This window comes from Gobio gobio, assembly GCF_949357685.1.
Source record: "Gobio gobio genome assembly, chromosome: 16".
In the NCBI taxonomy this organism is placed as follows: domain Eukaryota; kingdom Metazoa; phylum Chordata; class Actinopteri; order Cypriniformes; family Gobionidae; genus Gobio; species Gobio gobio.
Genome location: NC_137109.1, coordinates 40,872,790 through 40,889,144, shown reverse-complemented (window position 1 = coordinate 40,889,144; position 16,355 = coordinate 40,872,790). Strand labels below are relative to the sequence as shown.

General features: G+C 37.3%; 1 protein-coding gene across 1 annotated transcript; it reads right to left on the bottom strand.

The window, feature by feature from the left end:
- Positions 1 to 8: 8 nt before the first annotated feature.
- On the bottom strand, positions 9 to 8,504 carry ppid (peptidylprolyl isomerase D). The gene is made up of 10 exons (XM_079839400.1): positions 8,338 to 8,504; positions 7,158 to 7,298; positions 6,763 to 6,869; positions 4,614 to 4,802; positions 4,157 to 4,279; positions 3,422 to 3,528; positions 2,992 to 3,136; positions 1,997 to 2,083; positions 553 to 595; positions 9 to 462 (listed from the first exon to the last, which is right to left on the bottom strand). Exons 1-10 carry the CDS (start codon positions 8,420 to 8,422, stop codon positions 374 to 376), a joined length of 1,116 nt encoding a protein of 371 aa, XP_079695526.1. The 5' UTR covers positions 8,423 to 8,504; the 3' UTR covers positions 9 to 373.
- Positions 8,505 to 16,355: the final 7,851 nt, after the last annotated feature.

Here is a 16,355-nt window from a genome sequence, read left to right as displayed (position 1 = left end):
AAATCTTTGAAAATATTCATTGTTTTAATCCACACAACTGACATGGCTAATTCCCAGTTCACAAATAAACAAATGTTTTGCTTTTTTTAGTCAGCGATTGATAGAATGAATAAACAGCAGTTAAGACAAATGAACCCAGAAAAAAAAAAAGGGTCAGCAGTCTTTAGGTCGGCTCACTAAAAATTCCTTAACTCATAACACACGGTACAGATTATATGAATCTCTTTCCAAACCTTAATTTTGACCCTAAATTGGAGACTTCAAGGATTGTTTTTTTACCCAGCTATAGACTCTAACACTAAGACACAAGTGCAATGTAAGTGAACATATGCAGGTAGGTCGGTGTGGTGGAGTGAGGTCACTGCAGTTTCCTTTACGCAAACATTTTGGCGTAAATCTTCTTTTCTTTCTCCTTCTCTGTTTTCACTTGCTGCTTCACTTTCAGCATTTCATTTCCAATTGCTTGAACCAGGGAAAGGAAAATGTTAAAAAAGAAAACTATTCATAAATCATAATCAAATATTTTAGGATTCGTAAAAAGAGCTAATTAACCTTTGTCATCTGGTGCAATCTCCTGTGCTTTCTTCAGATCGATCTGCAGTTTAAAAAGACAAATAATCAGTGCCCTGAAAAGCTAATACCCAGAAATAAAATGACATGTAATGGGAGCAATTTTCTATTATTGTAAGACCGATTCATTTAAATACAGAACCTATCTGACATTTTACCTTGGGTCTTTGTGCAGAGTTCAGTAACTGTGGAGTGATTTTTGTCTGATATTTTAGTGTCATTCGTTTTTACTAATAGTTTTTTTTTTTTTTTTTTTGAATGCTTTTGTAATTTAGTTTTTTGTGAAGTCTATGTAGTTTTTATTAACTTATTTTAGTTTTAGTCATTAATCATCTTTCTTATTAACTTAACGGTCAAAGATAATTCATAATGTATAATTTTTTTGAATTTTTCGTGAAAGCTCAATACCACATCCTTTTATAATTTCTTCTTTTGTGTTCCTTGGAAGAAAGTCATGCATGGTTTGGAACAACATGAGGGTGAGTAAAGCTACACTATGTAACTTTACCGTCCACTAGAGGTCGCCTGTTCAAAACAAAGGCGTAGTTTGATGACGCCACGTTTGAGCGCAGAATCTTGGGACATGTGGTCTTCACCTCACAGCCGATGGAAAAGAGTCAGGATAGGACTCGGGCAGAAATCATGTTCATGGATGCGATTATCAACATTACTGTAGTATGAAGAAGAGCAGGACCGAGTGTTGTGGAGCTGAGCAAGGCCGCAGGAGCGATTGAAGAGCGGGACTGTTATTATGGCATAGTCGACTCGCCGGCGGGACTTATTATGACACGGTCGCCGGCGCCACTTCCTCTTTTCCAGTCATGAGTGTGAGGTAACGCAACTCTGTTTATCGTATTAGATATATCTTAGCGTGTTGAAAAGGAAGTTATGACGTTCGCTCGGCGGCGGCTATGATACTTGTTCACACTGCAGTGAGAGTAAAGCGTTTCTGCTAAATAAAACCGGAAACCGAGGGTAACGCAGATATGACGCAATCGACAGGCGACTCCCTCAAACGCATAGCTCACACGTCCCGGTTCCTCGGTTAAAATAGCAATTTCTCACGATTTACAAATAGTTGGAAACATTTGGGATATTCTAAGTACTCAACTGAACAAAATATATAACACTGGCCTAGTGGTTTTGGGATATTTTACTGCAAAAATCTTAAGTGATGCCAGAATTTCATTAAAAAAATTATTTCATGAAATAAACAAAATAAATCTAATTGACCAAAAGCACCAAGATCAATTAACATAATTGTTTAGTGTCATTAGCTACAACAAGCACACAACCTGTAAGAAACTAATTCCCCAGACTTGAAGTCTACTCTCTTTGGGTTTTTTTGGTTGCCACCCGAAAAGGTTTGAGAACCACTGATCAAGAGTGAGATGAATGTGTATTTCAGTCTGTGTAGTGTTTGTACCATGGCCTTGTTGAATTCTTTAAGTCCCTGCCAGGCTTGAGCTCTCCTGAATAACGCTTTAGTGTTTGACTGGTTTAGCTCCAGGGCCTGAGAAAAAAAATATATAACTGTTATAATGAATAAAACATCACAATCACCACACAAACCAGTAGAGAAAAAAAAAATTTTTTAGGGTGTGTTCACACTTGGCAGGTTTGGTGCGATTGCTCTGTTCATATGGTTCATCTGAAGTGTGAACGCTGCTATCCAAATCTTTTCGGGGGGACTCGGTCCGCTTCCAAACAAACTCTAGTGCGGTTCGACTGAAATAGGAACGCAACACGGACCAAATACATCTGAACGAACCAAAAACAAGATGTGATGTCACTAATAAGGGCAGAATGGTTAGGCATACCCGGTGGTTCTTGTCATAGGAGCTACATTGCCCACTAGAGTTCAGTACAGGTGTCAGAACGGTCTCCTTGAAGCAGATTCTCGGTGTGTGACTCCTTTACGCATTTTAGAAGTTCTCAGCTAGTAAAAATATGTACACAAGCACATTTAACCCAGGACACAGCATTGTTTTGAATGTTCTGTAAATTCAGTCTCAAATAAACATCCTAAAAGCCGTCCAATCAGCTTGTGGCCGTATTCTTATACCTTTCATTCTTTAGATTCTGTGTTAAAAAGGCAGTGTGAACGCTAAGTGAACCAGGACAAAATGTATCATTTTCTTTTTTGGTCCAGACCTAAAGAACCAAACTACAAGTGTGAACACACCCTTACAGGCCCTTTCAAGAAATTAGTCATCTTATTCCATTTCAACTGTTCCCTAAATAGAGAGACAGTGTGTCTGGTGATCTATAAATGGTAGTGACCATGACAAGGTTATTTCAAGAGCGTTGAATGGCTGGTTGTTATAAAACATCTCAAGGCCCTTTGCTTCTTATATCCTCTAACCCCGATGCAACTGGACACCATTCAGACGGCTCAAATGTCAGAGGATCCCATGTTACCTCATCACAGCTCTCGAGCGCTTCTTGCCATAGTTTCAGTTTGAGTTTGCAGGCGGCCGTGTTGAGAATGCAGCTCAGGGCCGTGGGCTCCAGCTTCTTTTGGGCACTATCGTCGTCTAAGATGTTGCCACAGCACTCTAGATACCTGTGGACCAAAGTAACCTTTAGTGACACTGCTGGTTTACTGTGATGCATACAGACATGTCACATTGACAAATGTAATCAATGATTACTTAGAGATCTTGCATATCAAGCAGGTACTTACGGGAATGTCATCATGACATGTGAGTCAATTTGAGAAAAGAAAACTCAGCTATAACAGCATGTTTAAAAAGGTTTGACAAATTGAAATTGAAAGTCTAAAAGCTGCCTCTTTTACGTCACAGAGTAAGTGTAATGGGGCTTAATGGCAGACTAGCCAAGTGCTCACCTGAGAGCTTTTGAATATTTCTTTATGGCTGACTGCCAGTTCTGAGCCTTGAATAAGTTATTCCCGATGTTTTTCACATCCTCTGCCACAGACAAGACTTTGTTTGTCTAGAAAGAGAACAGATTAAGTTGTTAGATTTGACAAATTCATATTTTAGCATTTTTAGCATGTGAATCACATTTCAGCTATCATACTGTAAACCTGTGTAATATATGGTATATATATATATATATAAAGTGGCAGACTATAATGTTTTTAAATGGCCTATCCATCCATCAATATCCACTAAAAAGGCTATCAATACATTTTAAGTGGAACAACAGCTTCTAATAGGTCAATCCGGGATGATGCCAATAATCTAAAATCCTCCAATTAAAATGGGAAAAAACTTTAAAAATCGTACCAATCAAAAACCTTTGAACGGCAGGTTATGTGTATTATTTTGAGTCGCAAATCGCAATGGGCCATATCTACAAACACAATATTAACTTGTCATTTAATGTTTATATATGCATATATATTTAAACTTGTAAACATTAAATGACAAGTTAATATTGTGTTTGTAGATATGGTCCATTGCGATAAGTGTTTTGATATAATTTTGTATAAAGATATAAGTAAATCATTTATAGTGCATTAACCCGGAAACGCATTTAGAGTTTAAGTGATACAACATTATGGAGCAGGTGACACATTATAGGATATATGCAAGTGAAGATGCAGAAATATAATGACATCGTTAAAGTCCACGTCAGAGTCCTCAGGGAAGTCGGGGTATGCGTCTCCTGAGCCGTCGTTAGGTGCGATGCCCCAGTCATCTCCCGCCTTATGTTCTCCACATTCAGCAATGACGCAGGGCTGAGAGAGAGAGACGGTTGCAATCAATCTAAATAGTCATATTCAATTGCTCACTGTAAAAAAGGAAAAGGCAAGGCATTTTTGGTTTCCTTACTGGAGAGAATGCACAATGTCTTCTCCTTTCAAAATAATCATTTATCACACTAGCTTGTTCACCTGTGCAGAACGGGCGACAGACTAAATTTCATGGCTATTAAATCTTGATAATGGTGACTAAATGCCTGTAAAAGAAAGATCTCGGACACACCTGTCCAGTTAAGATCTCTGTCACGTTATATTTCGAAGCATGGTAGCAGATGTCATGATGCGTTTAAGGACTAAAAGATGTTTGCACCTTCACAGGATTGTCTTCCGTTGTCTCAATGCCTTCCAGCATCTTCACCACCCCCATTCCTTTCAGCACCTGGCCAAAGACAACATGTTTGCCGTCCAGATGCGGCGTGGGAACCGTGGTTATGAAGAACTGTGAGCCATTCGTGTTGGGGCCGGCATTGGCCATGCTGAGCAGACCCTCTTTGTCGTGCTGGCGGGGGGGAAATCAGAGCGAGAGACAACCTTATTAATGAAGCACCACTTCATTCAAGAAAAATCAAGGTTTATCTACGTTTCATTTGTTCCTCAGAGCGGTCACCAGGAAATTAGCAGATGCCTCGGGGAGATGAATCAAGTGCTGTGTTTGGTATATTTAATCTCAGAGCAATTTCTGAGCAATTACGCAGAATGATGGCTTTGGTTAACCCCTTAAGCCCTGAAGGTATTTTTAGAGTTTTTTTTGTCTGAGTGACATACACAACTTAGACTCATAACTCCAAAACTATAGCAAGGTGAGTCAAACGGTAGGTATCATTTGTTAGCAAACTTTTTATATTTTTAGAAAATATTAATGTATTATATTTATAATCTAATGCTGAGAAACTGCTGATAAAAGACAATTTTTACACACACATACACATATATATATATATATATATATATATATATAATTTTACAAATCTTTCTTATTTAACATTCAATAACTCCGGAAATAGGGCAGCAGAAAAAATACTTTTTTGCTAATGTTCCCCTATATGTGGTCTGTATCTGGATCAAATTTTTTGGTGATAGCATAAAGTAATCAAAAGTTACAGCATTTAGAACAAAGGTAGCCTTTTAGTTCAGTCCTTGACGCACAGAACATTTTTATAAAACTGTTGTTTTCTGAGTGACAACTTTAAAGACTCAAACTATAGCAAGGAGAGTCAAAATGTATCATTTGTTGGAACACTTTTTATATTTTTAGAAAATGTTAATTATTACATTTGGACAATCAAATGCTGAGAAACTGCTGATAAAAGACATTTATTATTTATATTATATTATATAATAACACAAAATCATTTAGGTATCCTTTTAAAGCTTAGAATTAATCTTAACGAGCGCCGAGTTATTCCTCGAAACCGGAATGTACTGCTGGCGGGCGCCACCTAGCTATGAAAATGAATTGCCATATTTTTCAAAACTGCATTGATCAACACCACATCCGTGAGGAATATCTTGTGATCGACGCAATGGATTGTGTTGATTTTAAACTCATTTCAATCGGGAGCATTAACTGTAAGTACTGAGTGCCATTTTCAACGATCGGAGCATGTTTCATGAAGTTACAAGCGTAAACGCCACTTTAAAGCTACTGTTTATTTAGCTTATGTGCTCCTGTCAGGTTAAATGTATATAACTACATGAGTAATAACTTTCGATCCGAGTGACGGATTATGGTGACCGTGGTCTCTTTTTAATCGTGAGAGTCTGCTGTAAATAAGGATGTGCCAGGATGTGTTTTTAACGATCGGAGCATGTTTCATGAAGTTACAAGCATAAACGCCACTTTAGAGCTACAATTGTTTATTTAGCTTGTGCTCCTGTCAGGTTATAATGTGTTATAAATCTATGTGGGAATATTTTACGATCTGAGTGACGGATTATGGTGACCTTGGTGAGAGTCTGCTGAAAATAAGGATGTGGCATTTTTAAAGATCAGAGCATGTTTCATGAAGTTACCAACGAAAACGCCAAGTCTAAGCAACTGTTATTTTTGTATTCCGCTGTGCTGCTTTTTGTGTGTTATAATTCAACGAGGAATATCTTTAGATCTAAAAGACAGATTGTGGTGACTTTGGACTCTTTTTAATCGTGAGAATCTGCTGTAAATAACGATGTGCCATTTTCCACGTTTCATGAAGTTGCTAGTGAAAAATGCCACGTGAATCCCGCATCAGTATATGAGTATCAGTATATCAATTAAACGAAAAGTTCACTCAAAAATCCTGTCACTGAATATGTGCATTAGAGATGGGTGGTGTGACCAGAATCCTATATCATGATTTCCACAATTTTCAAGAGCAGCGTGAACATTCTGCTAAACTACTTTTGTGTTACAGGGTATGAACAACCTGAGGGTGAGTAAATTATGACTCTTTATTCTTTACGGCTCTTTACGGTCATACCTTGTAGTGAAAGTTTTCATCCTCAAACTTGTCCCCATAGATGCTCTCTCCTCCAGTTCCGTTCTGATTAGAAAAATCTCCACCCTGGATCATGAATTTTTTGATGACTGAAGGATACAATAAAAAATATATAGTTGATTCATTGTTTTATAGAGAGTTGATTTGATCATATTCAATATATAGATCTGACTAATAAGACTATTCTGCAAGCATGACATGAGCAATGAAGTATTTTACAGCTTGGCATAACTTTAACAAAATAAAAAAGTGTATTCACTATATTAATTTATGACTTTCCCAGGCCTAGAAATCACAATCCATGTTTTCCATGACTAAACCCTGCGCATTGGATCATTACACGCGTCTCCGTGGAAACGGGAGGTCAGGACACTCACTGCGGTGGAATGGACAGCCCTTGAAGTGCAGCGGTTTTCCGGTGCTTTTACCAATCCCTTTCTCACCGGTGCAAAGAGCACGGAAATTCTCTGCCGTTTTAGGGACCACATCAGCAAAGATCTCAAACACTATACGGCCAGCTGCAGAGACAAACAAAAACATCAGGAACGAATTATCAGACCGTTTCAATTATCTTTAGTCATCAGGTGATATGTGGTTGCATATTTTGTCCCCTATGATTTTTTAAGCATTTTATCTGACCATATTGAATTTGATTGACAGATATCAATAGTAAGAACTCAAAATATGCTGTTTATTTTCCCAAAGAGTTACTCACTATAACTGAAGAGTAGAAATATGAAGTGCTGTCAGTTTTTTTCTTATGCATGCCTTTGTTATTTAAAAGGATAGTTCACCCAAAAAGGAAAATTACCCCATGATTTACTCACCCTCAAGTCATCCTCTTCTTTCAGGCGAATACAATCAGAGTTATATTAAAAAATGGCCTGGCTCTTCAAAGCTTTATAATGGCAGTGAATGACTGTTTCTGTTTTGAAGTCCATAAAAGTGCATCTATCCATCATAAAAGTGCTCCACACAGCTCCGGGGAGTTAATAAAGGCCTTCTGAAGCAAATGAGGTTTTGTATGAGCCAGGACATTTAATATATATATATATATATATATATATATATATATATATATATATATAAACTCCGATTGTATTCGTCTGAAAGAAGGATGTATTATACATATAGTATGGCTTGAGGGTGAGTAAATCATGGGCTAATTTAAAATGTATTAAGCAAAACATTTTGCTTTTATATCTCTTAACTCTTCACATGTACACTGAATTGTAACTAATCAATATGATTACAATCTTTAAAAATGGGACTTTAATATCTTATCCTATATATTAAGATAAAAGGGACATGAAATGCACAAGGGTGCACAACAGCAATGTCTCGTACATATTACAGAAAACACTCACTAACGCCGTTCAATGGCAAAATATGGAAATTCATTTAGCTTTTCTAAATAGTTGTGTCCCTGGCTGAGTTGAGTGCATTTAGTTCTTAATTCTCTCTCTGTCTTGTAAGCAGTTAGAGGCATGAGGCAGCAGACCGACAGAAGCATGCAGTCATTCAGCTTATTTCTAAAGAAAAACAAAAGATTCTGACCTTTTTCATCACCAATATCTACGTCAAAGAATACCCGAGGGTTGACTGCGTTTCCAGGCTCGGCTACAGGAGTTGGGTTTGACATTTTCTTAGATTTTGATAGGGAAAAGGGTTGAACTCTGGCTGGACGGGTAACTGGAATATTCGGTGAAAAGCAAGCAGAGAACTTGTGCAACCGGAGCATACGTGAGCGTGTAGCGCCCTCTGCTGCTGTGGAGTCTAGTACGCTGAGGCGCTTTACTGCTTTTTTTGGAAAATGATTCTTGACACATGAAACAAAACACACATATCCAACAACTTTACATGCCATTGGTTTTTAAAATAGTAAAATTTTGCCTTCTGAATATAATTATTTTTTCTGTTTTTAGTAAATCAAGTTAATTTAAACTAAAATGTGAACTGTTGTCTTGGCAACTACCCCTGAAATCAAATAAGTTCATTTTTTAAGTAAGTTCATTTTATTTCAGTTAATATTTAATTTAAGTAACATAATTTATGTTTTAGTTCAGCAAATCCTGCAAAACAAAATAGCTGCTGTGAAATAAAAATATGCTTTTATAGACAATTACTGAAGAATCAAATGTCTCAAATGCTGTCTTTTTTTGAAAATGTACTATCCAACTTAAATGATTAATTCATAGATGCTTTGGATTTGCAATCTAAGATTGATCTCTTTTTAAAGAAGACAGATTATTGCTGAAGCGAAATCACTTCAAAAAAATGTATAGAAGTTTAAGTTTAATGTAAAACAAATGTAGCCTGTACTAATACAAAATCTTTAACAAAAACATTTTTTACTTTAGAATTGTCTAACAAAGTTGAGTTCCAAAACAATGAGATCCAAAACCTATGAGATTCTGTTTAGGCACTACCAAAAATTGTTATGCATTCTCCTGTAACAAATTAATAGATTTCTGTCACAATATCTATTATATCACAAAAAAGTCACCAAATATGGAACCTTGAGTCTGAGGCTTGAGTCCACACGTACACAGGTTTTTTTTATAAACAGTGTTTTTGCTCCTCTGTTTAAAAAACAAATGGTGTCCACATGAAAACACAAAAGCACCCTATGAGGCACTTTCAAGAGCATGCCAAACCAACAGGTGGCAATATAACCTTAACCGTAAAGCCATGTTGGCCAATCAGAAGCCTGGAAAAAAGGATATTGCCGTTCTGGTTCTGACGTAACAAGCCACAATCTCCGGTTTTCACTGTCCACACGACCACACCAATCTTCACCCTGGCAGGGTTTTCCAAAAAAATGTGGTTTCAGTGTCCGGATACTGCGTTTGCATGTGGACGAATTGTCAAACCAACTGCATAGAAAAAGCTGCGGTTTTCAAAAAATACCCGTCTTTGTGTGGATAGGGCCTCAGACCTTTCAGACGATATGCATTTTATCAAGATTAAGAATCCCCCAAACAACCGCCCCCCCCGAAAAAAACCCCACTTTTTTTTTTAATACATTTTGTAATATGAAACATGACACCGCCCACATAGGGGGAGGAGCCTGCTAAAAGGATTTAAAATACAATTTCCAGGGTAATGCAATGTCTGATTTCAAAATGGCTTTCATAGGAGGAATTTAGAGGTTTTAAGCTTTCGAATTATATATAATTTATAAGGATTACTAAAATACACTTTATTGCCAAAAGTTTTGGGATGCCTGCCTTTACATGCACATGGACTTTAATGACATCCTATTCTTAATCTGGGGTTTAAGATAGAGTTGGCCCACCCTTTGCAGCTATAACAGCTTCAACTCTTCTGGAAAGCCTTTAGGAGTGTGTTTATGGGAATTTTTGACCATTCTTCTAGAAGAGCATTTGTGAGGTCAGGAACTGATGTTGGATAAGAAGGCCTGGCTTGCTAGAGTCTCCGCTTTAATTCATCCCAAAGGTGTTCTATCGGGTTGAGGTGCAGGCCAGTCAAGTTCCTCCACACCAAACGCTTTCCTCCTATCTTTATGGCAGATTCCTGGATTTCAGGCCGAGCCCGATTTACGCCCCTTGGGCCGGGCTCCGGGCCAATTTTCACGTCATACCTCACACGCGGGCCGGGCTTTGGGCCTGTTTTAGGCTTCTCCTTCTTTTTATATTTTAGACATTCATTAATTAAAAGAAACTATGAGATGTGCTGCGCCAGTGGAAACAACATGAGACCATGTGTCCGCATCTCTAAATTAACTTAATAAAAAAACAAAAATAAATATAACTACTTTGACATTAAAAACAAAGCTGAACTAGTTTAATGGCTGCAACAGTGTGTAATAGGGAGGATAAAAAAAAACAAAAAAAAAAACAAGGAACACAGGCTCCATTCAGACTCGGACCGAGAATTTTGATCAACTGTCGGACACGGGTTGGGCTAGGGCCTAGATTTGAGGCGTGCAGGGCTCTACTTTATGGACCTTGCTTTGTGCACTGGTGCACAGTCATGTTGGAACAGGAAGGGGCCATCCCCAAACTGTTCCCACAAAGTTGGGTGCATGAAATTGTCCAGAATGTCTTGGTATGCTGAACCATTAAGAGTTTCTTTCACTGGAAGTAACACCTGAAAAACAACCCCACACCACAATCCCCCGTCCACCAAACTTTACACTTGGCACAATGCAGTCAGACAAGTACTGTTCTCCTGGCAACCGCCAAACCCAGACTCGTCCATCAGATTGCCAGACAGAGAAGCGTGATCCGTCACTCCAGAGAACACGTCTCCACTGCTATAGAGTCCAGGCTTGGATGCAGCTGCTCAGCCATGGAAACCCATTCCATGAAGCTCTCTACACACTATTCTTGAGCTAATCTGAAGCTAATTACTGAGCTCCTGAGAGCGACCCATTCTTTCACGAATGTTTGTAGAACCAGTCTTGTGGCCATGGAAGTGATTGGAACGCCTGAATTCAATGATTTGGAGGGGTGTCCCAAAACTTTTGGCAATATAGTGTATGTGATTGATAGGGAAAAAAGGCAATAAAAAAAGAGAGCCAAGCATCTCGCTAGCGGGATGGTGACAGGTAAGGGGCTGATTTTTCAGTTTAGAAAAGCCTCATCTGGCTCAAGGACGCCAATACATATTGTCCAAATAATTTGTGAAGCACATACTTTAGCTTAAACCACACTCTAAAAAAAATATTGCCGACATGAAATGAAAAAGTGAGAGTGGCAGCTGAAGAGGGTCATGTCTCTTGGTCTTGGAAATGGCTGAAGAGTGTTGTGTGCCATTATTAACTGGGATTGGCCACTGATACAGGCAGGGGATCACATAAACTTGTTGAACTGCAGGATTACTGCTTTCTTGCTCCTATCGACTGTCTGGAACTATGGCGACCCTTATTAAGAGGATTTGAGCTCTATATTTGTGAGACGTTATAAGCTCCAGGCAATATGAACCACAGATATGAGGTAAACAGCAAATGGTTGTTTCTTTACTTTTTTTTTCAAAACGTTGCCTCCATTTGGGACTAAATCTATAAAATAAAGGTTCTAAAAGGGGATTTTTGCAGTTATGCCATTTAGAAGAACCATTTTTGGTTCCGTAATAAAAGCTTTCAGTGAACAGTTCTTAAAAAAAACATTATTTCTTAGTGTGAAAAACATTTTTCACAATTTTAATAAGCATAATACAATATAAAATTATAATTATAGAAATAATTATAATAATTATAATCAAATGAGATGCTTGTTCAAAATGCTTAATTAAAATGAGCTAAAGCTATTATAATATTATAGCTTATAACTAGTATTATAAATCAGTTGTGTGAATTTAAAATATATTAAATTGAATTGGATGAATGAATACTGTATATGAAATTGAATGCCTGAATCATGCCAGAGAGCTTAATTGGTTCACTTAAAATGACTTAATTTCATGATGTTGAAGTTACACAAACAAATGATGCTTGTTTAACTTAATTGACTCATGTAAGGCCGATGTACAAGATTAAATAATGTAAATCCAACACACTTTATTTCAGTGTATCTGATACCTGTTTGACTATATGCACTGGGAAAAATGACTCTGTGGGGTTGTAATTGTAACAAAAATAAATTCTATATTTTCAACAAATAAATCTATGTCTGGTACTTATTTAATATAATGTTGTTGTAAACACATGTTTTTTTTTTACAATCAAATGGTGCGTGTATTATCTTGAGTAATGTTTACTAGACTTTTTAGATGTGTGCCTTTTCAAGATACTTTTTAAGTAAAATTTATTTAAAAGTCTAAACAAGTGGATTTGGCTGTTGCAAAAACACAAATGTGACAGACGCCATTTTGATAGGTGACATGACTGAATTTGGTAAGAATGACATTAAATATGAACTGTTCAAAGGTTTGATGCTTTAAATATAGCAAGGATAAAGCTAAATGTTTGTGTTGATAAATACTTAAATTTGCCTTGAATTACACGGCTTGGCTAATGCTAACAGGCTAAAGCTAAATTGCTGAATAAAGTCGTTATTTTTGTTTTCTTTCCTATACTTTAGGGCCTTGAAAGTGTTCATCACATTGTTGTCAATGGAGGGATCAGAGAGCTCTGGGATTTCATAAAAAATATCTTAATTTGTGTCTGAAGATGAACGAAGGTTTGGAACGACATGAGGGTGAATAATTCATGACAGAATTTACATTTTGGGGTGAACTAACCTTTTAAATTGGTGTTCACTTTTCTCAGTGATTATTTTTTTATCAGCTGATGTAATAATTTTGATGTATTTGAATTTTATGTTTTTAACATTGTTCGAAACATTGTTTTAATTAGATGACTGAATTACTGTTCTCAGTGGGTTAAACAGACCAATGGTCATTGAAAAAACTGTTCTACGAAAATTAAATACTGTTTCTACCTCTTGTAGTACATAACGTTTTTTTTACTTGAAGTCAGCTTTATGTAAAGGTGAAAAAATAAGCTACTGTGTTTTGCACTGTTGCATTGTCATTTTAAAGTGAATAAATGTTTTGTATTGAGATGCTGGTTTACTGTTTCATAGTCATTTTAAAAAATGTAGAAAATAATTCAATTTATATTTTAAAAAAAGTAGCTTGGAAAAAAGTAACTTAATGTGTGGCTTACAAGGAGACATTTGTAAATATTACTTAAAAGATTATATTGGATATACTTAAAACTATAATTTTCTAAATTGATAAAATTGTGTTGCTATTACTTAAGAGTCCAAGTTGAAAACATGCACATTCTAATAGGATAAACACAAATAAAATGAGTTTAAAATACTCAAAAAGCTGATGCAAATAGTTGCCTCAATTTTATTAAAACGGTTTTTAAAAAGTAAAACGGGCACAGTATTTTTTACAGTGTGATAAAAAAATATTATGTTGTGTAATTTGTGAAGTCACAGAAAGCTACTTTACCATTTCATGGACCAAGAAATGAACAGTACAGCAAAGAAAGATGCATTTAATGTGGTTTTATAACATAGTTTTATCAATAATAAACTGTCTAATGATCACATTCAAGAATCATTTGACCAATGATTTAGCCATCATTTTGGCCAAACCTTCTATAGAAAAAGTAGTGTGTCTTGTTCTGCTTTCTCGGTATGCATTGTTTTTACTGCAGACAGGACAGAAGAAGAATGAGAGAATGGTTAGTAAAGTACTTTGAGATTAGACACTATTCAGACACTGTATTTCAGTTACAGGGTGCAGAGTGTGTATCATTTGTTTATTATGTCTCCTCATTAAGCGGGAACTGTTTGTTGTCGTCCTTGCTGTTAAGTATCATGTGCGCTGTGGTTCCAAGTGAACCTCCTGCAGGTCGGTTGCTTGTCCCGAAACTGGGGCTGAGTGTGCCTGTGTGCAAGCATTGAATTATTGATTACAAGAGGAGAAAAGCTTCCTCACCATCCACTCTACCCATTTCCTGACAGTGTAACCCATCACCATCAGCTGGAGGTAATCTAACCCTTCCCTATACATGGTTACTGGTGTGTGTTTAGCTCACCATGGGCTGGGAGCTGCTCCGTGCAGCACTGCTGGTTAAAAGCTGACAGAAAAGGAAAATAAAGTATTTTATTTATTTAGACACATACAGTGTGGCAATACTATAGTCTTTGCACAACTGTTAAAAAATATGTTAAAAAACATACAAATTAATATAACCAAGGTAAAATTATATCATAAGACACAAGAGAGATTTGTATTTATCTGATAAAAATATAAAAACTGCAATATTGTGAAATAGGCCTATTATTACTATTCAAAATACCTGGTTTCTGTTGTAGCTTAATATATTTTAAAATGTTGTAATTTATTCCTGTGATGGTAAAGCTGAAATTTCAGCATCATGGTTGTCTCACTTTTATGCCAACAATGTTTCTCAGTTATAGGTTTATTGTTGAAAGTCAATTTCTATGTTTTGACTACAAAAACTGATTCCACTTGTTTTGCCCATGCCAGAAAAAAATATGCAAGCATGATTTAATGAACACACATTGGCCAAAAGAAATTGTAAGTAAATTAATATAATACTATAGGCTAATATAATATAATATAATATAATATAATATAATATAATTAATATAATATAATAACCTCATTTTGTTTGTTGTTGATGACAGTCCGCCTATAGGGCTCGGGCGCTGCGTTGCATTCTGGGACGTGGCGGCCATGTTGATGGCCTCGCGAATGTAAACATACAGCAAATCGAACGAGGAGAAGCAGAGTTGGGAGAAAGAAAAACTATGTTAAAATCCCGAAAAGGATGTGGAATTTACCGGGATACGTTAAATAGGGAAGCCAGGGACCGGTATATGGACAAAATTGGAACTATTAACGGTTTGGATTCATATGAAATTTGCAGTTCACAAATGGATGGGTTCAGGAGCTGCAGACCATGAAGCCTATGTAACGTTAACCTTTTACCTTGAAGCATTCTGCACCGTTCTGTGTTCTCGGGTTGCACTACTTGCAAATAAACACTGAAAAATATCTGATTGTGTGACACTTCTTGCTTTTGCACATTATACGGTTATTGCGATTGTGTGACACTTCTTGCTTTTGCACATTATATTGATTTAAGTATATTTATTTTGAAGATTGTGGGTATGGATGCAACAGACACTTATGGCTGTATTTAATGCACATTTATTTTATTTCAACGCTAGGGCTCATGTTTGTCAGAGCACAACATACATACACAATCTTATAGAAGAATGTCATGTCTTCGTCCTTGCTTGGCAACACCATGTGAATCGGTACTTTATCTGACAAAATAGTGTACTCGTTGCGGACGGTTACAATCACCCTTTCCACGTGAATTCGGAGGTGGGCATTTTTTCTTGTGCTCCCCACATCTCTTGCATCCAGCTGACAGCGTCCTTTTGTGAAAGCAGGTATCTTTACCTCGGCACACATAAGTCCCACACTGTCCTTTATGTCAAAGCCGCGATCAGCCAACACCATATCCCCATGTAACAGTTTGTCTTACAAGCGCGATCCAAGCAAGCCGACGACTCAGTTAATCCATTTTCGAACTTTTTCCCATGGCGATTATGTGATCTAGTGTTACACCCCACAATGCAGCAACGGTTTACCATGGTTTCCAATAATAACGCCAAATTAAGACACACGACTGAGAGGGAGCACGTCTATAAACAGTGCGCAGTAGTCCGAGTAGCAGCAAATGAGGCCATCAACATGGCCGCCACGCAAAGTAATGACGTCATACGCCCGAGCCCTATTGAGTGCAGTGGAGTACTGCAGACCCCAGCCCACTTCTCCGGTGCAGCGGTGCTTTGGTAACGGCGGGGTCGCGTGCGCTCCAGGCCGGAAGAGGTAGTTGAGATCACCGGTGGCATCTGGAGATAACGAGCCGATTCCAATGCTGCGGGGGAAATAGTCCAATCTGGGACGGAAATCTCCAGTGCCGTCTGGTCCTTGAGGACAACAAAAAGGAACACGTTTCAAATTCGTGAACTTACGGATAATGAAATAACGTGTCCTAGGCTACTAAAATAGATTCATAAATAGGCCTATTTACCTGTGAACAGTATTCT